The sequence below is a fragment of the Elephas maximus genome, chromosome 19, assembly GCF_024166365.1.
Source record: "Elephas maximus indicus isolate mEleMax1 chromosome 19, mEleMax1 primary haplotype, whole genome shotgun sequence".
Lineage (NCBI taxonomy): Eukaryota > Metazoa > Chordata > Mammalia > Proboscidea > Elephantidae > Elephas > Elephas maximus.
The window spans coordinates 10663778-10688705 of record NC_064837.1 but is presented as its reverse complement, the minus strand read 5'-3'; the positions used below and the strand labels follow the sequence as shown (position 1 = coordinate 10688705).

Genomic DNA, 24928 nt, shown 5'->3' with positions numbered 1-24928 from the left:
GAGGTCTCTAAGAGCCATGCTGTTCACTGCCCTTCTTCTGCACTCACTTGGAGCTTCTCAACAGGGATGGCGTCTCCTAGCAGACCATCTAATGCAGCGCTTAGGAGCACAGGCTCTGGGCCAGCTGGCCTGAGTTCAAGTCTCAGCTTTGCCCCTTACCAGCTGAGTGACCCCAAGCACCTTTCTTTTTTTGCTTATTGGTCGGTAGTTTTTTTCTTATTGTTATAAAAATGTATATAACATTTGCCAATATATATAACAATTGTAGAATTCAGCGACACCAATTACATCAATCACCCTGTGCCACCATCACCAACACAAGCACGTTTACCATAAACATTTTTATTTCCTATTGTTTTTAGTTGTTTATTGAGTTAAATATGTCACTGCCACAGTTAAAGGCTGCTAATGCTTGAGTTAAAGGACATGAAGACAAAGGGGGAAACCTTGGTGGTGCAGTGGTTAAGAACTATGGCTGCTAACCAAAAGCCTGGCGGTTCGAATCTATCAGGTGCTTCTTGGAAACTCTATGGGGCAGTTCTACTCTGTCCTATAGGGTCACTGTGAGTCGGAATTGACTCGACAGCAACGGGTTCGGTTTTGGTTTTTTGGTAAGACAAAGGGTCTTTAATAGAGTCATGTGCCACGTACCATCCTTTCAGGCAACCCCTGACTGCATATATATGTCCGTGGTCCCATAAGTTATAATTTAGTTCAGAAATCCTGGTCAGAGAACAGAATGTAGTGGACATAACCGGACGTATTGAACACAACAGCTTCCTGCACACAACACGTGTATCTCATGTCTCTTATATACAAGTGATCGAGCTGCCAGACATATAATTGTACAGTACATATATGACCTATTAACATATATCTTTGTAGTCATAATAAACACCTGTGTTACTGGCTTATGGATTACTGTATTTTTCTTTTTTTTTTTATTGTGCTTTAGGTGCAAGTTTATAGCTCAAGTTAATTTCTCATTCAAAAATTTATACACATAATGTTTTGTGACATTGGTTGCAATCCCCACAATGCGCCTGCATGCTCCTCCTTTCCACCCCAGGTTCCCTGTGTCCATGTGTCCAGTTCCTGCCCCTTCCTGCCTTCTCATCCTGCTTTTGGACAGGAGCTGCCCATTTGGTCTCGTATATTTGATTGAACTAAGAGGCACGCTCCTCACAATTAGCACGTTTCTTAATCTTCCTCTGCCTGGGATGTTCTCCTAATCCTTCACCTACTTCGTATCTTTGCTTAAATACCTCCTGGTCAGCAAGGCCTACCTGAGCACTGCATTTACCTGCTATAGTACACCTCACCCTAACCCCAGCCATCAGCCTGCCCCTAACCAGTTCTCCTGTTGTTTCCCTGTCTTGCACATATACCTTCTGACCTACTATTTATTTGTTCTGTCTGTTATGCCCCCTTCACCAAAATAAAAGCTTCACGAAGGCAGGGATTTTACTTGTTTTGTTTCCTGATGGAAGCAATTTACATGCCTGGCTGCTAATCGAAAGATTGGAGGTTCAAGTCCCCCTAGAGGCTCCTTGGAAGAAAGGTCAGACAATCTACTTCTAAAAACTCAGCATTGAAAACCCGATGGAGCACAGCGCTACTTTGACACCCATGGGGCTGCCGTGAGTCAGAGCTGACTCGACAGCACTGATGATGGTCCTTGTGGTATCTCCATTGCTGGAATAGTGCCTGGTGGGTTTGGGCCCTTAGTAAATATTTCTTGAATAAGTGGACGATTCATTGTTCAATTTGATGCGTTGCTATTCATTGTCACTGTGAGCCTCAGACGAGTTAATGTGTATAAAACAATTAGAATAAAGCCTGGCACATACTGAGTGCTAAGTACATGTTAATCTTTGTTATGATCCATTTATACCAGAGATCAAACAATGAACTCTCTACAGGGACCAGCAAATACAGTGGGTGCGTGAAGCAGGTGGGTCCATCGAGGAGGCAGTAGGGACTGGTAAGGCCTGTGTCACATATGGAAGGAGTTGCTAACTGGAGTTTGGCCCAGTGTTAGATTTTCTGTTTATTCCAGAGAGATCCAGAATCTGTACTTTCATATGCAGTTTTCTGATTCTTAAACTTTGGCAATTAATTAAAAAATTTAAAAGCACTGTGTAGGCCAAACAAACATATCTGTGACTCAATGTCAGCCTGCAGGCCATCCATCTGCAGCTAAGCATGGTGCCTGGTGCTAGTAGACAACTGCTGAGTGAACGAATGGGTAAAGAAAGGAGTGACAGGAGACAGGGAGCCTTTCAAGGGAAGGCTTCGTATCATTGAATTCAGCGGACGTAGGATTCAACAAAGGGCCCAGCGTGGATGTTTTGTACTTGAATTCTCATCGCCCAAAGAAAGGGTCAGCTGTGACCTTGACTTAGCTGGCTAATGCTAGAGGAGGTGCCCCTGGAACCCCAGAAGGGTCACCTGGAGTAGGAGAGATGTCCCCTCTTTGCCCAGGGTGGGCAACTATGAAGAATAAACCCCCCGGTCTCCAGACAGGTAAGTTTGGGTTTGTACCCTATTTCATAACAGGTTAGTGGCAGGGAAAAGCAGGTCCGTACGGCTGGGAACCACCACGTGTCTATCAGTTTCTTGTACCGTGGTGGCTTGCATGTTGCTATGATGCTGGAAGCTATACCACTGGTATTTCAAGTATCAGCAGGGTCACCCAGGGTGAACAGTTTCAGCAGCACTTCCAGACCAAGACCAGACTAGGAAGAAAGGCCTGGTGATTTACTTCTGAAAATTAGCCAATGAAAACCCTATGGATCACAACAGAACGTTGTTCGACTCCCTTGCTTGGAACACATCATCTGGAGGGGGGTTGAATTTCTGGAGGGGGACATCATGTTTGGTGAAGCGGAGGGCCAAGGAGTTGCTTGATGCCATGGATTGGCACCATAGCTGCAGTGACAGACCTGATCATGCTGGCGATTGCGGAGGTGACATAGCACCAGGCAGCCGATGTACGTAAGGTCACCAGGAGCCAGAGTCGACTCCACAGAAGCTAACAACTGCTGGAAAAAGCCACCTGCCAGCCCCCCCGGCATTGCTCAGAAAGACTGAGGGGTTCAGGCACTGATCCACTCCCCCCCACGCTACCCCCACCTGCTCCCCCCCCTCCCCCGCCAACTCATATCCTACCCCCTGTGGTTCCAAACAGCATTTCTCAAGAGACCTTAATGTTAGGGATGTGTGTGCGTATGTGTTTACTAACTTTGCCATCAGATCATGAGAGAATATTATTTCCTCATTGGTGCCCTCTCTCTTCCAGACGTTCACCGTCCTGAAGCAGAGCATTTGTTCTCAGGAACAGTCAGAAATAAGTCAGTCACCAAGCTTGAAAACAACCAACCATCAAACCCCAGGCCGTGGGTCAGGCTCCCGCTCACTTCTAGAGCTTCCTTGCAGCCTGATGCCTCCCTGGGGTATGGAAGAAAAGCGAGGCCACAACCTCTGCCCCTTGCCTCCAGCCCCAAGTGGGCCGGGGGGCCATCAGAAGTGCCTCCTGCGTGCCAGGCCTGTTCACGTTAGGTTTGCATATGAGGACAGACCCATGTCACTGCCTGACCGAGGTGACACAGTTGCAAAATGGCAAAGCCAGAAGGGAAACCCCAGTTGGTCAGGCTTCAATTTCAGGGTTCTTTTGGTCGGCAGCTGAGTGTGTTAACAGTTTGCCCCACCGAGGTCTTCTACACCTTCCTTCTTTCTTCAAGAGGCCTGAGCCTACTGGGCAAGAATCTCCATTTCTGCCAGTGGGAAGCTGGGGTTGCCACGATAATGGAAGTGGCAATTGACAAGGAGAGGTGGCCCCGGGTTAGTGCAAAGGCAGCCAGAGCCTGCATCTTTTCTGTCCTCTCCAGGGACAAGGAGGATAGAGCTGGGACCAGGTTGGAGGCAGCCTGGTACAGCCCAAATTCTTCAGGTCTGTGTGCCCAGAAGGGGCTCAGCCAGGGAGGGGACCTCCAGCAGCTGTGTTGATGCTGCAGAGAGTAAGGGGTCACGACCTGGAGGTTTGTTTGAAAACCTGCATAAACATCTTCTATCAGAGGCAGAGTTTATGCTCCTTAGGCAAACAAGTTGTTGTAGATGAAATACAGTGCCTGGATTTGTTAAGTCTGAGTCAGGCAATAAACTCTCCCCAAGTCCCCAAAACCACTGAGGGCCGGTGTTGGGACAGGCCGCAGGTCTCCTCAGGGAATCTTAGTTTGTGTCTCCCCCGCCTGGTCTTTTCTTGACTGAAAGACGCAGACTCTTCCCAGAGCCTGGCCCCGCTGCACTTCAAACCGAGCTCTGCCCTGGCTCTCAGCTGGGGCTCCAGCTTCTACCTCTCACCCCATTTCTCTGCCCTCTCCTGCTGTGAGCTCGAGGGCTAAGTGACCCTCCCGCTCCCTGCCAGTGTGAGTGCCTGCACTGAGTCTGCACTGAGAGGGAAAGGGGGTGCAAAGGTGGGGGGAGAGACAGAGAAAGGGAAGGGGCCTCCTTCCCTGGCTGCCCCCGCTCCTCGTGGTAAATCCGTTGTCCTCTCAGTTGCTCAGACTGAAATCCTTGCAGTCACCCGCAGCGCCTCTTTCTGTCATGCCCCACCCCAGCCTGTCAAGAAATTGTCTCTTTCCAGTCTGACCACCTCTCCCCACCTCTGCCATGACCCCCTGTGCAGGCACCCTGGCCTCACCCCTGTGTTCCCGCACTTATACCCAACAGGTCTTCCTGCTTCGCCTCTTGCACCTACAGTCCCAGTGGGCCCTACAAAAACAAGTCAGATCCTGTACTTCTTGGCTTGGAACCCCACAAGGGCACCCCATTCTCCCCAGACTAAAAGTCAAAGTCCTTCAACAGCCAATAATCTAGAATCTTCCTCGTCTCCGCCATTTTCCCCATGACCTCGTCTTCTGCTTCACTCCTCCTTGTTCCCTTTGTTTCTGCCATACTGGCTCCCTGCTTTCCCCACAGGAGTAGGTACACAGCCACCTTAGGGCTTCTACTCTTTTCTTGTCTCCGCCTGGAACCCTCTTCTCTACCTGCTGGGCCCACTTCCTTTTTGTGCTGATCAAATGTCACTTTCTTAATGAGTCCACTCCAACCACCCTATTTAATATTGCAAAATACCCTCACCATTGGGACTCTGGACCCCCCTCATCTGCCCTCGTTTTCTTTTCCCACAACACTTGACACAGCCTAAACCATGGAGTAGATTCCAACTCGTGGTGGCCCCACGTGTGCAGAGTAGAAACGCTCCGTAGGGTTTTCCTGGCTGTGACCTTTCAGAAGCAGATCACCGGGCTTTCTTCTGAGGTGCCTCCGGGTGGGTTTGAACTAAACCCCCAAGCTTTCCGTTAGTAGCCGCTTACTCATTTGCACCACACGGGGCCTCCTTAACGTCTCCTCCACCCACACGATAGTTATTACGTCTATTGTATTTGCCCGTCTCTCCCTTTTAGAATGTAAGGTCCACAGAGGCAGGATGTTTTTCTTTTGCTTTCTTTTTTTTTTTTTTTATTGTGCTTTAGATGAAAGTTTACAGAGCACATTAGTTTCTCATTAAACAATTAATACACATATCGTTTTGACATTGGCTGCCAACCCCGCGACGTGTCAACACTCTCCCCTTCTCAACCTTGGGTTCCCCATTTCCATTCGTCTAGTTTTCATGTTCCCTCCTGCCTTCTCGTCCTTGCCCCTGGGCTGGTGTGCCATTAGTCTCATATATGTAGTTGAACTCTGTGCATTATTCTTTTATTATGCCTGTCTAATCTTACCTGAAGGGTGAGCCTCAAGAGTGACTTTAGTACTGAGTTAAAAAGATGTCCAAGGGCCATACACTCAGGGTTTCTCCAGTCTCTGTCAGGCCAGTAAGTCTGGTCTTTTTTTGTTAGAATTTTGTTCTACGTTTTTCTCCAGCTCTGTCTGGGACCTTCTATCGTGATCCCTGTGAGAGCAGTTGGTGGTGGACTCACTCTGGTGGAGACTGTTAGTTGTGGTCCATTTGTCCCTTGGGCTAATCTTTTCCTTGTGCCTTTGGCTTTCTTCATTCTCCCTTGCTCCAGACAGGGTGGGACCTGTGGAGTATCTTAGATGGCCACTCACAAGCTTTTAGGACTCCAGATGCTACTCACCAAAGTAGGCTATAGAACATTTTCTTTATCAACTATGTTGTGCCAATTGAGCTAGATACTCCCCGAGACCATGGTCGCCAGCCTTCAGCCTAATAATTCGGTCCTTTAGGGAGTTTGGATGTGTCTATGGAGCTTCCATGACCTTGCCTTGCTCAAGTTGTGCTGGTTTCCCCAGTAACGTGTATTTTCTTACCCTTCACCAAAGGTACTTTTTCTATTGTCTAGTGCTTTTCCCTTCCCACGCCTCCTCTCCTTCATAACCATCAAAGATAGTTTGTTTCTATGTGTAAACCCTTTCATGTGTTTTTGTAATAGTGGTCTCACACAATCCGTGTCCTTTATTGATTATTTCACTCAGTGTAATGCCCTCCAGATTCATCCACGTGTGAGATGCTTAGAAGTTTCCACATTGTTCTTTATCATTGCACAGTTTATCCATTCATCTGTTGGTGGGCATCTAGGTTGTTTCCATCTTTTTGCTATTGTGAACAATGCAGCAGTGAACATGGGTGTGCATATGTCTATTTGTGTGATGGCTCTTATTTCTCTAGGATGTATTCCTAGGAATGGGATTGCTGGACTGTATGGTATTTCTCTTTCTAGCTTTTTAAGGAAGCGCCATATTGTTTTCCAAAATGGTTGTACCACTTTGCATTCTCACCAGGAGTGCATCAGAGTTCCAATCTCCCTGCAGCCTCTCCAACATTTGTTATTTTCTGTTTTTTTGATTAGTGCCAGTAACGTCGGGTGAGATGGTATCTCATTGTGGTTTTGATTTGCATTTCTCTAATGACTAGTGACCTTGAGCATTTCCTCGTCTGTCTGTTAGCCACCTGAATGTCTTTGGTGAACTATCTGTTCACATCCTTTTAGAGGTCAGGGATATGTATCAATTCTGTTCACTACTATGTTCCAATACCTACAACTGTCTGGCATATGGTAGGTGCTCAATAATTGCTGAATGAATAAATGAGAAAAGGAAGAAACTAGCCAGGAGCCCCAGGGGGGTGAGAGATGGGAGGGAAACAGAAGGCTGGGAGCCACAGGGTAGAAGTGACCCTGGGGCCAAGGGCCAGGGTCCAGCAGCATCAATGCCCAGGTGTCCTTTGTCCCTCTGCTAAGCAAGAGGAGTAAAACAGCTATCATTCCTGGGAGAACAGGAGAACTGTGAGACTGCTGATAGAGATGAGTGTGGCGAAGGAGGGCTGACCAGCTGGACCCAGTGTCTCTGGATGGTTTATTTTACATGGGATGAGTCTGAGCATCTCAAGTGTACACACCACGCCAAAGAAACAAATGAGATAGCAAACACTTCCTGATAACGCTTTATAATAATGCAGAACAATTATATATAGCCAATGCCTTCAAGATTTAAATGCTTTCAACATTGAATTCTTTAGCATTAATACACACAAATGCTATTACGGGGAGGGGGCGGGGGGGGCAGGCTACAGCCTCCGCAGGGGTCAGAGTTTCCACAGTGTCACTTATAAATGATACTACATCTGTTTTATTTACTGACTGAGGCAGCCAGCGGAGGGCAGGGTACACAGTGTGGAGTAAACACATCCATACTGGGCGGAGGAGTGCTGGCAGGGGACACAGCTTCTTAACATGAAAAATGTATAAAGTTTTTAGCAAAAGTTACTGAAAACAGACCCAACGAGAAAGTTTACTTTGTTAGAAAATCCCACTTTAATAGGGTTTGCTAATGTGCTTCTGTCTGTGAAGGGGCTGCCCCAGCCACCTCCTTCTCTGGGGTGTGGGGGGAGGGGGGGAGAGATGCAGATGGGCCTGTCCCCAAGGATGACTGGTGTCCCCAGGGATGGCCGGCGTCCCTCTGAATGAAGCCGTCCCGTGCGTCCTTGACTCACATGGCTGACACGGCCCACTGCAGGTGATGCTGGAAGGGGAAGGTGTCCATTTGACAGATGACGACATGGAGGTCCAGGGAGGGGTGTGACTGAACTTCAGGTTACGTGTGACAAATGAGACAGCAGAGTGAGGCCAGGATGTGATCTGCGCATGCCCAGTCCAGGGTGCTTCCCATGGTGCCATGTGCTTTCCCTCTGCGTCTATGTGGCACTGTCCCTGTGAGAGCACGCATGTGCCAGGACCCTTTACATTCTACCGTTGCAATCTCATTACAAGATGTCAAAGTGCCTGATCACCGCACAGGGGTCAGAGAGTCCAAAGACCAGCACAACCCCCAACCCGAGACACCTGATAAAGCGACTCCCCCAGCATCTGGAGGGCTAGGAAAGTGCAGCAAGGATTTTTCTCCCTGATTTGTCTTATTCTCACCGAAATCTGCTGTAACAGGGGCTGGGCCCTTCGCCTTCAGGAATTTGACAGAAACAGTCCTCCTCTGAAATGGGGTGAGCCCTGCCTGGCAAAACACATATCAGAAGGGTCCTCTCAGCCTCGATCCTTGGCACCCCACCTTGAGACCCTGCAGACTCTTGTCCCCCGGCCTTGATCTTCACCAGGCCCGGATCCAAGAATGTCTTCAGTTCACTTGGAGAGGGTCCCAGTTGACTTCTGGGGCTCACCTTTCACTGGGCAGGGCATGATCAAGGCATGGCCTGATGGAGTGGTTACCTGGGGGTCAAGCCCATAGCCCCGCTTGGTCTGGCATTACCTGGGTTTAGGCATATCTCTGTCACCAACCCATGGTGCGCAAGCACATCTGAGGGCCAACTGAGCGTCTTTCCAGCAATGACAAGAACCTGCTGAAGGAGGTGCCATCCTCATGCCTGTCTGAGGCGGGCATGTCCTGGCTTCTTGGGGCTTGGGAGTAGACTTCAGGACATACTATCTAAGACATGTGGACGAGAGCCAAAAGGCAATGACTTACTCTTTCTTTGGGAGTCCAAGGAGGAACTACCTCATTCTTCACAGCTCGTGAAACTCTAATTTACCTCCATTTAAATCCAAACGAAGATGTGCCAGGATATCCCTCTCCCCAAGATTTTAGGGAACTCTGTGCACACTGTGCAAGGTAAAGAGAGATGTGGGTGGGAGTCAGATTCAGTGTCACCTACGCAGCGTGCAGAATTGCAAATAAGAAGGGGAGGAGACAGAACCCAGTAGCTGGAGGAGGCTTGACAGACCTTCTAGGACAAATGCTCTTGGTTTGCAGACATCCAAGGAAGGGGCAAGATGAGACCAAAGGCCAGCCCTCTCCTCATCCATGGCACTGCCACTCACCTCACAGATCCGAACACAATCAGTGTCAAGAACTGTGCTAGTTGGAGTACGGACCCCAAGAAGGGGTTTGCTCTCCAAGAGGCACCAGAGGCGGGAGGAAATGGAGTCCCCAGGCCCCTCCCCATTCCCTGGTGGCTTTCTGCACTGTCGAGAACCTAAAATGAACTGAAATGGCAAGTTTGAGCCTTAAGGACCACTTGTGGGCACAGCTGCTATCTGGAGAAGGAGCCCTGGGAGCCGCAGGGAGCAGCAGGCTGCAAGTGTTTGTGCAGACAAGCTGAAGATCCTGGGCCAGACACTTCCAAAGCAAACAATTCATTTCAAACACAAGGAAGCAATGTAGTATGCCCACTCAATGGAATACTACATGGCAATGAAAAAGGACAAACTGAGTCCCTGGGTGCTGCAAGCGGTTAATGCGTTTTGCAGCTAACCTAACAGTTGGCAGTTTGAGTCCACCCAGAGGCACCACAGAAGAAAGGCCTGGTGATCTACTTCCAAAAAATCAGCCAGGGAGCACAGTTCTGTTCTGACACACATGGGGTCACCATGAGGTGAAGTCGACTCAATGGCAACCTTTTTTTTTTTTTAACCAAGTGATGCAACAACAGGGATGGCTCAAAAACAATGAGTGAAAGAAGCCAGACTCAAAAGGCTCCATTGGTGTGATTCCACTGATATGATATTCTAGAAAAAGCAAAACCATATAGGGTCAGAAAACTGATCACTGGTAGCCAGGGGCCTGGGGGGTGGGAGGAAGGGCCTGGGGGTGGGAGGAAGGGGCCTGGGGTGGGAGGAAGGGACTGGGGGTGGGAGGAAGGGACTGGGGGTGGGAGGAAGGGGCCTGGGGGTGGGAGAAAGGGGCCTGGGGGTGGGAGGAAGGGGCCTGGGGGTGGGAGGAAGGGCCTGGGGGTGGGAGGAAGGGTCCTGGGGGTGGGAGGAAGGGCCTGGGGGTGGGAGGAAGGGCCTGGGGGTGGGAGGAAGGGACTGGCTACAAAGGTGTAAGAAGGAATTTTGGGGGGGATGGAAGTATGATTTTGGTGATGGTTACAAAACCGTGTAAGTTTGTCAAAATTCACAAGTATATCACAGGCAGAGATGACACTACTACTAACAGGTCCCTGCCCCCACCTTCTTCCCACCGTCTGGAGTGGAGGTGGGAGCAGAGGCCTCCAACAGTAAATGGCCTCTGGGGAGGGCTGAGAATGGAACACTTTTTAAAAGTCCCAACGCTGCTGCTAAACCTGATGTACCCCAGGAGCCCTGTTACAATGCCATCGGCATGGACCAGATCCTCGGACCTGGGGAATCACATACCTCCCCTTCCTTCACCTGTCAGTGGGATGCAAAGCCACCACTCTCTACCAGAAAAGGGAACTCATTTCGGCAAGCTCTCCTCTTCCAGTATGCCAACTCGTATACAACAGACAGGGCGGAATCAGCCCAAGTTATCAGGAAAGGATTTTGTACAATGAGCATTTGTGTGCACACAGTCACTGCACCACTTCTGTCTGAATGACACACCTCTTCCCCTTTATGCCCAGAAAGAGCAAGACAGAAACAATGAATTTCTCAAGTCAATTTACCTCTTGGAGTTCTCTCACATATATAAAACCCACTGCCATCGAGTCGATTCCAACTCATAGCGACCCTATAGGACAGAGTAGAACTGCCCCATAGAGTTTCCAAATAGCTGGGCTATATTCATATTCATATTTAAAAAAAAAAAAAAACCCATCCCATATTCAGATGTTCCACTGCACAAAACAGTAACCAAAAAAATAAAAAAAGCTTACAAATGTATATTAAAAAAAAAAAAAAGTCCGTAGGTGGCGCAAACAGTCTGCACTCAACTACCAACATAAAAGGTGGTTTGAACCCACCCAGAGGTGCTGCAGAAGACAGGCCTGGCGATCCGCTTCCATAGAGATTACACCAAGAAAAATCTATGGAGCAATTCTCCTTTGTAACACATGGGGTTGCCATGAGCTGGAACTGACCTGACATCAAAAGGTTTGGTTCTGGTACACTAAAAAAAGGTGAGTTGTACTGTATGTAAATTAAAATACCTCAACAAATCTGGGGTTTGGGGAGGCAGTAGGCCTTATGCAGTTGGGGAGCTCTCTGGGACTAAGATGGCATCCTGGAGAAGGCAGCTGCTACCCTGCCCCCCACTTCACACTTGCACGGGGCTTTCTTTACCTACCTAACAAAAAACAGGTCTGAAGATTCCTGTTTAAACTCTCCTTGTCAAGGGTACTCACAGCTGGAGTTAAATTCACCTGCACAAGCCAAGGTCTTTGGTGTCCTTTGAATTTTATGGCTTGTATTTCCAAGAAGGGACCTTGTCTCAGCCAAGACTTTTATGCACCCATCCACTCATCTAGTAATTGATTGGTTTTCAAAGGGAACAGAAACAAAGCACTAGTCGGCGACATGTACATTGTTTCTGTCTGCTTCGGAGTTAATCAGCGCCCCCGCCCCACCCCAAGTGGAGGAGCCACCTTCCAGGCCAGCAGGGCCTGAAGGGGAGAAGGAAAGAAGGCCCCAAGTGACCCCATCCACAGAACCTCAGGGCAGCTGCCTCATCCTCCCAGCATTGCAATGCTGACCATGAGCACTTGAAAAATCAGAGGTAACAAGTGGCTTTTCCTGGAGGTTGTCATGGCAACTCCCTTTGGGCACCATTAGTCTTGGAGATCTTTTTTTTTCTTTAAAATCAAGCTTTCATGGACAAAACTAAGTGCAACATTGTCTCCTAGGTAGGAGCGGGTGGAAGAGGCTGACCTGTTCTCAGAAACAGAACAATGAATGTCCTCGTGGATTGCCCTGACTCATCTGTTCTGTGAATAAACTCAGCAAAATCCACTTACCACCTAGTACAGGAAAAACAAAACAACGGTAAACCCAAGATAGTGTGTCTGCTACTCCCAAGAGTACTTTTAGAGTTTCTAGACTTCATGCTACTTTAATTTCACCCAAAGGCCCTGCTGACAGGGACCGGGCAGGGGTGGGGGTGGGGGTGGGGGGGTTGCAGGTGGGGATGAGGGTGGGGTAGACCCTGGGCTCTGGACTGTTCTTAATTTGCTGCCATTTCCTGGCACTCACTCGGATTTCACTCTTCCCCTTTGTAAAGTGTGGAGAGTTATTTAAAAAAAGAAAAAAAAATCTGGAATTTTAGTTGAATATGGGCTGTGAGGGTCTGGTGCCCAGTGATTAAACTCTTGTTGCTGCCTTCCATCCACAGGGAAAAACCTCATGGCAGTAGTTTATATGATAAAGAACCCAGGTGGGGTACATGTGGAATGGGTGTAATGTTCTTAGTTTACAAGAAGGTCTCTCCACCCAGAGAACAAAGAGGACAGGGAGAGTCTGTCTCATGTGCAGTTGTATTTCCAGTACCTGGCATATGTCCCAAGTATCTGCTGAATAAATGAATGAGGCAGTGAATTAATGAATAGAAGTATAGATGAATCAGTACAATGGAGATATCTCTGAAAACCTGGATTCTGCAGAGAGTACCTGTACAAGAACGCCAAGGTTACTGACCTGCCAGACCCCTGGGGAAAAGAAAAGTCTATATGAAGAGAACATGGGCTTCCCTGAGGACAGGGCCATATCTTGTCCCCAGGTGTCAGCACATTGCTTGGCACTAACTAAATGTTTGATGACTGGATAAAAGTGGGAAGGAAAAAAGAAAAGAAGTATGTGAAGAGGCTAAGGCTGAGGGGCTGTGGGAGTAAAGGGGAGGAAATGGAACCTGGCTGGAGGCCAAGTTGGGCTACTGTGGAGAGGCAAGAGAGCTCCCACTGCCCTAGGGATAAACAAGACTCTGGAATTCTCAGATGGGAGAAGACAAAATCAAAATATCTGGGTTAATACCAGAGTTGTTGGCTTTGAATATCTGAAAATCACCCACAAATTAATTTACTACTAGCACCCGTTTTTAATGAGGAAGCCAAGAAATAATTTGCCAAAATGGCAGCTGGTGTCATGGCCCAATGCCAGATCTGGAAGGACTGGTTCTCCGTGCCAAGGACAGATCCATCAGGTGAGCTCTATGTTGGCAAAGGCCTTCAAACTGGTCTTTTTGGTTGGGATGCTTCAATAAGAAGAGGAGAGAGAAGACATTCAGTTGACTTTATTTTATTAGGCATCTTTAAACTATGAGAGAGCAATTCTACCTCAATGAAGGAGCGACAAAAGATTCAAGATTAATAATCAAATCAGTGACGAGTATGTACTGAGAGAAACGCCATTGAGCTGTGCTCTTGGTGTCTGCCCTCATGGTTAGATGCATGGGCCCCATCAATCCAAAGCAATAAATGGGGAAGATGAACTAAGTGGATTCTCAGGGCTTTGGCTCCAGACTTGAATCTGCCCCTCACTCACTGGGTGACCTTCTATCAGACTGCTTTAGTTCTCTAGGCCCCTCAAGACTAACATGGTGGAGAATATGTCTGTTGGGATAGAGACAGGGAGGGAATGGTGAGCAAGGGTCCAAAGGCAGTGCTGAAAGCTTTCAATGTCACACTGGGACTGGGCTGGAAGATGGAAGATGGCAGAAGGGGAAGGGCAGTGCCAGCACCCCGTGACCATGTGTGAAGCTCTGGAAATAAAGATGCCAAGGGGGTAAACACTGCCTGGAAGGTTACAACCTAAGGTGGCCATGAGGGAGTCTGCAATGTCATGCGGCACCCACCCACTTTGTGAAATGTAAGCCTCCTAACAACCCCGCCCAATCCCCAGGTAAGAGAAAGCCTTACAAGAGACGGCAGTCTCGGCCCGAGCCATCTGGAGGATGACGAAGGCTGGTCTTGACCCACCTCCCTCACAGAATGAACAAAGATCGATCAAGAGCCTATGGTGGGTGCCTGGGGGGCAGCGGCCAAGAGCAGCACAATGGTGCTGACACGGCACAGACCCTAGCTGTCCCTCTGCCTCACTGGCCTCTGAAAGGAACTGATTCATTTCCACCTCTGAAGCCTCTAGACTCTTGCTTCTCCAGACAAGATCATGATAAATGAGAACTTTGGAAGGCCTCCTCCAGTGGGACTAGGTGAGGGTGGGGGGAATCAGCTGAGGGGTGGGTAGAATGGGATTTTTGGAGGCTTTACAAAGGATGCCTGATCTAATGGGAAAACAATTAAAGGGGGCTGGTTTGCTGAATGAGGTAGGTCCATCTTGAACTCTCCAGGGTCAGTCTGTGAGGACAGAAGCTAGACCTTCTTCCCAAGACCCCTGATGGTAAAAACTGGCAGAGAAAAGCCTGAAGGTGGGTTGCTCCCAGATGGAAAAGAACTACTAAAGAGGTGGGCTGCAAAGAGTCCTGGTGTTGGCTGTTCAGCTGAGTGGTGTCTTCCATCCACGATCTGGTCCTGACACTTGGCTTGGAGACAGAAGCCTCCATCCCTGACGCTCCAAAGCTCTAGAGATGAAGGAAGATGGGGCTTCCAGGGGCACAAGCATGTGATAGAGCTGGCTCCCGTGGCTCCTCAGGGTGGGGAGGCCACACCTACTGAGCTCAGCAGAGACCACAAAGTTCCAGCCTCGGTTTGTTCTCAGAGCAGCAAGCACAGCACAGGAGGTGAGGGGCTTCAGCCTCGGAGACAAGGGCGAGGCTGTGGGTCTGTCGTCTTGGCCTGGGAATACCTGGGAGCGGGAGCTGGGCCATCGCCCTTCTGGAATAACCAGCTGCAGCCCACACTCTTCCCTCCTCAGCAGGGACCAGGGCAATGGGTAGAAGGTAGCCCCGTCAGCAGCGGGCCCCATGGGGGAGCTGCCAGCTGCTCTCTGTGGGAATCCCAGCTCTCCTCAGAGGCCCCCCAGGGCCGCATAGGCCTGTCTAGATCTCCATGTCCACAGGGCGGATGTTGCCCGTTTTGTGCTCTCTGACCCACAGCTCCCTGTCTTTGGCTGGGTCCACTTTTCGAAGCAGTTGGTCCACAGGCTCGACTGTCTGCAAGGGACACAGAAAGGAGGACACTGTCAGAGCTGGCAGCCTGATGAGGGAAGTCTCCTCTGAGCTGACCTACTCTTGCCTTTGTGCCTATCAGAGCAGCCTCTCTAGGAGGTTCTGGGGCCCAGGGAGTGGCCCGTTTGCAGGACAGAACACACAGAGGCAAACAGTGGGGGGATGGGCCCGCCCACCCGGAGTCTGCCCTCACTTGCTGCGTGCCATCTGAGGAAGGTTCCACGGGGCCTCATCTATGACAGGAATGGAAGGGGGGGGGGGATGGCTCATGGTCTGTGATCTCTCCCCTCTCTATTTGTGTCCACATTTGCTGCCAGAGATGAGGACAAAGGGAGCTTTAATTTTAGATACTGTATTTCTAGCAGGCTTTTTTTTGGGGGTGGGTGATAAGAAACTCGCCAGGAGAGATAAAAATGCCGTTTACTATTTTAACTATCAGAAGCCCCTCTTCCCTGAGGGTAGCAGCTCATAGCAGCTCATGTGTGTACCTGTTCCATGCCCTTGGAATGGATTCACACGGACTTCCAGGACAATCCAAACAAGTCCATCCCAAGAGGTTGCCCAGACCCCTGTATCCTGCCTACCACCCACCTTCAGTGGCTGGCCATTTAACCTGCTGCAGCATGGCACCTGGTGGCCCTCCCCAAGAGCCCTCAGCCTGAAGGCAGAGCACTCACGCTTTGGTTGAACATGTCCGTCTCGTGTCGCAGCTGTGTGTACTGACACAGATGCTGCCGGATCATCTCCACCCTCTCCACCTCCAGCCGCTCCAGCTCCTGCCGAGAAGAAAAGACCAGAGGCCTCTAGGCACATGCCCTCCACTTGGGGACCTCCCCACGAAGCAGGTCCCAGACCACCACATACACAGAACAAGTCACTGGCTGCCTAGGTCCTGCCAGGCTGTGCCAATGTCTGACACGTACAATGCCACCCAACCCTTTGGGGTCAGATGAAGAATCTGAGCTCAGAAAGGGTGATCTGCCCAGTGTCTAGGGGTGATGATGACAATGACTACAGCAGCTACTATTTCCTGAAAGCCTGTTCTTCCAGAATAAGAGCTTTATATGCATTACTTAATTGTCCCCATAAGAATTTTAACAAATAGGTTCTGTAATTATACTTATTTGCCAAGCAAGGGACCAACACCCAGATTGGTAATACAACTTGCCCAAAGCAACATGGAAGGATCTGGGATTTGAACCTAGATCCCTCATGATCTCAGTCATGATTCTACACCATTGCAGCCCCAGCCCTAGCACCCTGATGGGTGGAGAAATGGGACACGGAGGAGCTTCCATGCTTCAAACTCTTGGGCTTTGTTCCTGGGCCTCTGCTGAGCAGCCTCCTTTCCTCTGCCCCCACCCCAGGGGTCCCCTAGTGCTGAGGGACAGAAGACAGGCCAGGCCTGAGTAGACAGAGGGGGCTGGGAGTGGAGTAGCCACTGTCAAAGGGAATATAGTAGACAGGGCTGGTCCATTGGTTTCTAGACGGTTGTGTGTTTGGAATTTAGGGGATTAGGCTGTTGTTCTGCACATAACTAGGTCACTGCCCAGGTGATTAACTGGGGAGGGGGTAAAGAAGGGGGCTTAATTAGGAGATTAACCGGGAGGAAAACTAGGTCATTGTCCCTGGTGGAGGCATCTTATCTGCTCTGGGTGGCCAACACCTGGAGCAAGCACGGTGGCTTCAGGGCAGTGGAGACAGCGGAAAAGCACCAGGCGTGATGCCTGCTTTCCCACATGGCCCAATGGCCCAAGGACCCACCACAGTTTCTGTCACACATAGACGGGGCTCACCAAAACGGAGATGTTGCCGCTCAATGAGAGACACTCAAGAGGGTCTGGTCCTGTCCCCCACACCCCTTGGTTAGGGGCGTCCCCTCTTGATTCTCCCTAAACTGCTCACCCATTCATAAGCCTTACAAGGATGTCCTATCAAGGATCCATCGCTCTTCTGGGCAATCACTCTTCCCACAGCTTGGTGATCTGTCCTAAAGGAGCCACTGTCGAGCCACCTCTGGCTTGGGGACATCCTCAAGTCGACTCTGGCCCATTGGGAGACAGCTCAAGGTGGATACAGCATGACCAAAGCCTTGCCTAGGTTTACACAGCCAGGAAGTGGTACAACAGGGATCTGAATCCACATAGGCTGGCCTGGAGCTTGAGGTCTTGACTCCAATACTGGAGAAGATCTAAGACCTACACTCACTGCCACTCCAACAACGCCATGCCCCCATCACCCATCCAGGCTGCCTGCACCCTCGTCATCATACCGACACACCTCTGATCACTTACCAATGTGGTGGTTACCATCTCTTCAAACCACTTGGACTGGGCCTGGTTGTAGAGGTCCACACAGCGCATCAAGTCATCTCCTGAGAAATGCCAACAGCCCCCATCACCTTCCATCTGGGCCCTAGCCATGGCCGCCCTCTCCGCCTGCCCCCATGACCACGCCCTCTGCTCTCCCTTGGATCATAGAGGCCATGGGAACACAGGAGGGTAAGGGGAGGAACACAGGGAGAGCAGAGCAAAGGCAGGGGGCAACCCAGCGTCATGAGACACCAGCTTCAGAGTGTCTAGCTGAACTTGGCTCCAGACCAAGAATTCAGGGTGGGGGTTTCTTAGTGTGTGTTTGTGGGGGTGGGGGGCGGGGGGTACTTCTAGGACTGCCAACCCTATCACAAGCCTGAGAAAGGCTTTCCTCTCTATCGATGGCAGTTTCCTTTCACCTTGGAGAATCCTGATTGGTTAAAACAAGTGTTAAGACTAACCTGGTCCTAATTAAAGAAGAGACATCTGCAAATTATGACAGTGTATACATGCATGCAGGAGGATGTCTTTCTGCAACACAAAACACCATGCCCAACGGTTTACAACTCGTTCACACAGTGACAATACAAAAACACGCACTGGCGTGCCACACACACCAACTTCAGGACAGCGATTATCGTGGGAAAGAGAAAGGACGGGTGGGATGGGGTTAGCTCTCTCTCGAGCATTTTATTGCATTCTCTCTACAGGAGAGAGATCTGAAACAAACATAATGGTTACATCTTGATGGTCTGTGTATCCTCTCTGGGAATTGTATTTATGTTTGAAGCATTCTGCAATCAAAAAAAAAAAAAAGCAAACTGTAATTTCACAAATGACTACGTGTGACAGGATCCCAGCACCCTGCTACACAGAGCAGAGGACGGCAGCATCAGTTCGCGAGAATGGCAGAACCTCAGCACACACCTCAGACCTGAAATCCCCAGGTGATCTACCTGCACACCACAGCTGGAGACTACTTCCCCAGCACACAGCTCGGTCTGCGTGTGGTCTCCTGGCATCCTGGTCTGTGCTCACCATGGGAAAACTCACAGGTGGACCATAAGGTGAACTCATGTACTACCCAAACTGGTAATCTGAGTAGATTCAAAGTCATTTCTGTAACAATATCACTCTTGCACATGTGTATTCCGATACCAAAGTGAAAGAAAAAGGAAGAGTTTTGTCCACATGTAGAAACTGCACACACCCCACGAGTTTTCAGCCTTCCGGAACAGAGCCTACATCAAAGGCTTTGTTCATTTTGCTCTTGGTACAAGGCCACTGACTAGGCTCTTGATCCCAAGGGGGACCGAACTGGAGGGAAGAAAGTGGGCCTTTACTGCAAACGAATATCCACCCAGAGCCCGTGCCTGACGTCACTCTAGAGACATACAGTATGGAACTCCCACGGCCCTATTTGTTGATCCTGATTTTGACAACACGCTTCTGCAGCATCGAGAGATGGTGTAGGCAAAGGAGGGTGTGTCCTTTCTCTTGGCAGCCCCAGGGTCTGAAATCAGACTTTTCTGGATAGTATTGGTTAAGAATGTGGACTCTACAGCCAGAATGCCCAGGCTATCATCTTGGCTCCGCTGTTCACCAGCTGTGTCTTTGGTAACTTAATTAAACTGGGTCTCGGTTTCCTCATCTGTAAAATGGGGATAATAACTGTAGCTTCACAGAGTTGTGAAGATTAAGTTAATATACATAAAGTGCTTAGAAAAGAGCCTTGTGGAATCAGCACAACACTAACGGGAGCTACGACGACTATGATAATGACAATGAATCGTGGTAGTGTCTCCCGAGGATCTAGACACCTTCCCTTCCAGGAGCCTCGGAAGAGCACAAAGGCCTCATACGGGAGAGAAGGAAGAGGCAGAAAGAAACGCTGGCATTTTCTGAGCAAACAGGCTGTCCAGCAAATGGCTATCAGCAGTCTTTGAAATAAAAGAAGACTGAATTCTGGCTTTGCCACTCCATAGCAGGAAGCCTTGGGAAAGTTCCTTATTCTCTGTCATCTGTTTCCACATTCACAACAGGTATAAAAATACCCGTAGCCAAAGGGCTGGCAGTCTGAAACCACTGAGAGGTGCCTTGGAAGACAGACCTGGATATCTGCTTCCGTAAAGGTCTCAGCCTTAAAAACCCTGTGGAGCAGTTCTATTCCACACACGTGAGGTCACCATGAGTTAGAAAAAGTTGGGGAAAGGGTGACTCAATGACTGGGGGACACTGAGCTTTTGTTAAGGGTGACAAAAATATGGGAACAGATAAAGGTGGCGGCTGAACGTGATGAATGTGAGCTGATGTCACTGAACTGTACATATGAAGGATGTTGAAGGGGCCAATGTTTTGTTTCATATATATTTTTCATACATACACACACACACACATAATACTGCCCTACACAGGGGATGGGAAGATTAAAAGATTAAAAAAGTGCTCTAGGCCATCTAAGATGCATCAAATGGTCTCAACCCACCTGGAGCAAAGGAGAATGAAGAACACCAAGGTCACACGATAACTATGAGCCCAAGAGACAGAAAGGGTCACATGAACCAGAGACCTACATCATCCTGAGACCAGAAGAACTAGTTGGTGCCCAGCCACAACCGATGCCTGCCCTGACAGGGAGCACAACAGAGAACCCCTGAGGGAGCAGGAGATCAGTGGGATGCAGACCCCAAATTCTCATAAAAATACCATACTTAATGGTCTGAGACTAGAGGAATCCCGGCAGTCATGGTCCCCAAACCTTCTGTTGGCCCAGGACAGGAACCATTCCCGAAGACAACTCATCAGACATGAAAGGGACTGGACAGTGGGTGGGAGAGAGATGCTGAAGAAGAGTGAGCTAATTATATCAGGTGGACACTTGAGACTGTTTTGGCATCTCCTGTCTGGAGGGGGGATGGGAGGATAGAGAGAGAGGGAAGCTGGCAAAATTGTCACGAAAGGAGAGACTGGAAGGGCTGACTCATTAGGGGGAGAGCAAGTGGGAGTACGGAGTAAGGTGTATATAAACTTATATGTGACAGACTGACTTGATTTGTAAACGTTCACTTGAAGCTCAATAAAAGTTAATTAAAAAAAAAAAAAACTGCTCTAAAGCACTTAACCTTAAACTAAGACTAAAGCCTAAAACTAATTTGAACAAGCCTCTCCCCTCCCTGGGCGCCCCCTCGCACTCCCAATAAGTATATGATGCTTCTACTTCCGTATCCAGTGATGAATCATTGTGCCTTACAAAATCTGAATTTTAAAAGACATGTTTATACCACAATATTTTGTTATTGACTTGTTTATATCCTGTTTTATTTCAAAATGTCCTTAAGGTAGATGATTAATGAAATAATGGAATTAATTGGAATAGGTTGATCAGAAGGTGAGGTGAAAGGGACTTTAAAAAACAAACAAACCCATCTGGGCTCTTAAAAGCTTGTGAGTGGCCATCTAAGATACCCCACTGGTCCCACCTCATCTGAAGCAAGGGCAAATGAAAAAAACGAAAGACACAAGAGAAACATTAGTCCAAAGGACTAACGGACTAACCACAATTACCATAGCCTCCACTAGACTGAGTCCAGCAAAACTAATGGTGCCCAGCTACCAGTATTGACTGCACTGACAGGCATCACAACAGAGGGTCCTGGACAGAACTAGAGAAAAATGTAGAATGAAATTCTAACTCACAAAAAAAGACCAGGCTTACTGGATTGACAGAGACTAGAGAAACCCAAGAGTACGGCCCCTGGACACCCTTTTAGCTCAGTACTGAAGTCGCTCCTGAGGTTGACCCTTCAGCCAAAGATCAGACAGGCCCATAAAATAAAATGAGACTAAAGGGGCATACCAGCCCAGGGGCAAGGACTAGAAGGCAGGAAGGGACAGGAAAGCTGGTAATAGGGAACCCGATGTCGAGAAAGAAGTGTGTTGACATGTCATGGGGTTTGTAACTGATGTCATAAAACAATATGTGTACTGTTTATAATTAGAAGCTAGTTTATTCTGTAAACCTTCATCTAAAGTACAATAATAATAAAAAACCCATTGCTATCGAGTCAATTCTACTCATGATGACCCATGTATTACAGAGCACAAATACCCCACAAGGTTTTCTTGGCTGTAATCTTTGTGCCAATGTGTGGGTCCAAACTGTCAACGTTTAGGTTACCAGACAAGTGGAAACCATTTGGGTCACACAGGCATCTTACCCATTGCCATCAGAGTTGACACTGACTCACAGCAATCCTATACGACAGGGCAGAACTGCCCCTTAGGATTTCCAAGGTTGTAATCTTTACAGAAGCAGATTGCCACATCTTTCTCCCGCAGAGCGGCTGGTGGGTTTGAACCACCAACCTTCCAGTTAGCAGCCAAGCGCTTAACCACTGCTCCACCAGGCCTCCTTTCAGTGACTGTTATACCCTGGGAAATTCTTCCCTCAGTGCACATGGAGGCCAGCGTCCGCCCAGGCTCTCCTCAGAACACTGGCCCGGGGATCTCGGTGACCATCTAATCCAAACCCTAAAGCTACCACACACATTTTCATCTCAGAAGGCACTGCTCTTGCATGTAGTGAAACTTTGTTTCTTTTAAAAACCTCTAATCCTTTTCACTGGCTCTAACTGGCCTTTGGAGTCCCTGGGTGGTGCAATGGTTAACGTACTTGGCTGCTAACTGAAAGACTGGCAGTTCCGGCCCAACCAGAGACGCCTCTGAAGAAAGGCCTGACAATGACGTCTGAAAAACTAGCCTCTGGAAACTCTACGGAGCACACCTCTACGCTGCTGACACACGTGGAAACTCTACGGAGCACAGCTCTACGCTGCTGACACACGCACGGTTGCCAAGAGCTGGAGTTGACTTGATCCCAACTGGTCAACTGGCTTTCTCCCTTCCTTGTGCAGTAATTTTTTTCCTTTTTATTTTTTATTGTGCTTTAACTGGAAGTTTACAGATCAAATCAGTTTATCATACAAAAATTATACACACCTTGCTATGTACCCCTGGCTGCTCTCCCCCAATGAGACAACACATTCCTCCTCTCCACCCTGTCTTCCCTGTGATTCAGTCAGCTCCTGACCCCCTCTGCCTTCTCATCTCACTCACAGACAGGAGTTGCCCACACAATCTCATGTGTCTACTTGAGTCAAGAAGCTCACTCCTCACCAGTATCATTTTCTGTCCCATAGTCCAGTCCAATCCCTGTCTGTAGAATTCACTTCGGGAATGGTTCCAGTCTTGGGCTAACAAAGGGTCCTGGGACCATGACCTCCAGGGTCCTTCTATTCTCAGTCAGATCATTAAGTCTGGTCTTTTTACAAGAATTTAAGGTCTGTATCCCACTGTTCTCCTGCTCCATCAGGGGTTCTCTGTTGTGTTCCCTGTCAGGGCCGTCATCATCGGTGGTAGCTGGGCACCATCTAGTTCTTCCGGTCTCAGGATGATGAAGTCTTTGGTTTATGTGGCCATTTCTGTCTCTTGGGCTCATCTTTACCTTATGTCTTTGGTGTTCTTCATTCTCCTTTGCTCCAGGTGGGTTGGGACCAATTGATGCATCTTAGACGGCCACTTATTAGCGTTTAAGACCCCAGATGCCACTCACCAAAGTGGGATGCAGAATGTTTTAATACATTCTGCTATGCCAGTTGACCTAGATGTCCTCTGAAACCATGGTCCCCAAACTCCCGTCTCTGCTACTCTGGCCTGAGAAGCGTTTGGTTGTATTCAGGAAACTTCTTTGCTCTTGGTTTAATCCGGTTGTTGCACTAGCTATTTTTTACCACTAGGTGGAAGCAGAAACCACAAATAGAGAATCTGGCTACTTCGTTGAACAAAATATCCACCTCTGTTCCTGGGCGGGAGCCCTTCATCCCTGGTGAACCCTCAGAGTCTCAGGCACTGGGGAGGCAGGGTAACTGGGTGTGAGGGAGGGTAGGGGTAGTGATTAGGGCCCCCTTGGTTGTACTTTCCTGTGGGCCCCCTGCAGAGATGAGGTCCCTGGCTTCTGGGTGCCTAGAGGAGTCTGTCCACCTGGTCAGAGATCCAGAGCTTGGGCAAGAAAGAGTCACCCCACCCTGGACAGTTGAGGATCCCTGCACCCACACGGCCTGGAAACAGCCTGGCCTACCCTCTCCCACCCCCCAGCCCTCACCAGCTCCAGGCTCTCCCTGGGAAGGGAGCAGACACCTATTGGGAGAGGAGTGGGAGGAACTTCCCTTCTAGAACCTTCTGAAGCAGAGATACACCAGTCCGGCCACCCCGTCTCCCAGCCCTCTCCATTCTGTGCTTAGGTGTCGGAGCACCTGGCACCAGCTCTCACCAGCCTGTGTGGACTTCCGCCGCGCCTTCTTGATGTCCTCCTCCGTCTTGTTGCTCAGCTTGATCTCCAGTTGCTGGGTTTTCATCTCCAGGTCTCTCTGCCGCTCGGTGAGGGCTTTCCGGGCCTGGGAAATGACACCGAGAAGCTGTTCCCAAGGCTGAGAGCCAAGGGCCTCACGGTTACCTGGCCTGGCCTCCTGTCTTTCGTTTCTGTGGATACCCCACAGTGGCTCGGAAAGACTCGGCAACTGAACTAGCTTCACCCCGCTAGTTGGTGACACTAGTTAGTGATGGCAGATGCCTGCCCAGTGTGCTTCCAGCCGCACTGTGACGTGGCCTGGAGCAAGTCCCTAAGACTGTATTTTCACTGGATCGTGTACACACACTAGGGACCCAGGCAGTCCTAAAATCAGTCTCTCAGGGTTGGGAAGGGGCCACAAAGGCCAGTCACGTCACTTCCATCAGTGTGAATGGCCTGAGAGCACCAGCACCCCAGCCCATACCAGGATGGACCTCAGCCCTCCTGTTCCCTATCCCCGGGCGCCCAAGCTCACAATTCTCCCTCCTTCCCACCAGCTGCTCTACAGCCTGTAGTGGGGGCAGCAGCTGGTGCGAAGGAGGGTGCCCACAGCAGTACCTGTGTGCCCCCTTCTCCAGCACTCCTCCCTGGGGCCCTGGAGTCAGTGCCCTGCGGGGGGCTCTTTTCCCTCCAGGCTAGGCATCAGACCACCCTTAGCACCATGGGGAAGGTTCTCTTTCCTCCAGGCTGGGCATCAGACGACCCTCAGCACCATGGGGAGGGCTCTCTTCCCTCCAGGCTAGGCATCGGACCACCGTTAGCACCATGGGGAAGGTTCTCTTTCCTCCGGGCTGGGCATCAGACCACCCTCAGCACCATGGGGAGGGCTCTCTTCCCTCCAGGCTAGGCATCGGACCACCGTTAGCACCATGGGGAAGGTTCT

General features: G+C 49.5%; 1 protein-coding gene across 6 annotated transcripts in view; it reads right to left on the bottom strand.

Annotated features, from left to right (window-relative positions):
- Positions 1-13483: 13483 nt before the first annotated feature.
- The window catches only part of GAS7 (growth arrest specific 7), a 287340-nt gene continuing 275895 nt past the window's right edge, over positions 13484-24928 (bottom strand). For all 6 annotated transcript variants that reach the window (XM_049861524.1, XM_049861525.1, XM_049861528.1 and 3 more), the window contains 4 exons: positions 23968-24091; positions 17622-17701; positions 16005-16103; positions 13484-15312 (listed from right to left, as the gene is read on the bottom strand). In XM_049861524.1, the coding sequence (XP_049717481.1) occupies positions 15199-15312; positions 16005-16103; positions 17622-17701; positions 23968-24091 (417 nt within the window). In that variant the 3' untranslated portion in view covers positions 13484-15198. The remainder of the gene's footprint in view (positions 15313-16004; positions 16104-17621; positions 17702-23967; positions 24092-24928) is intronic.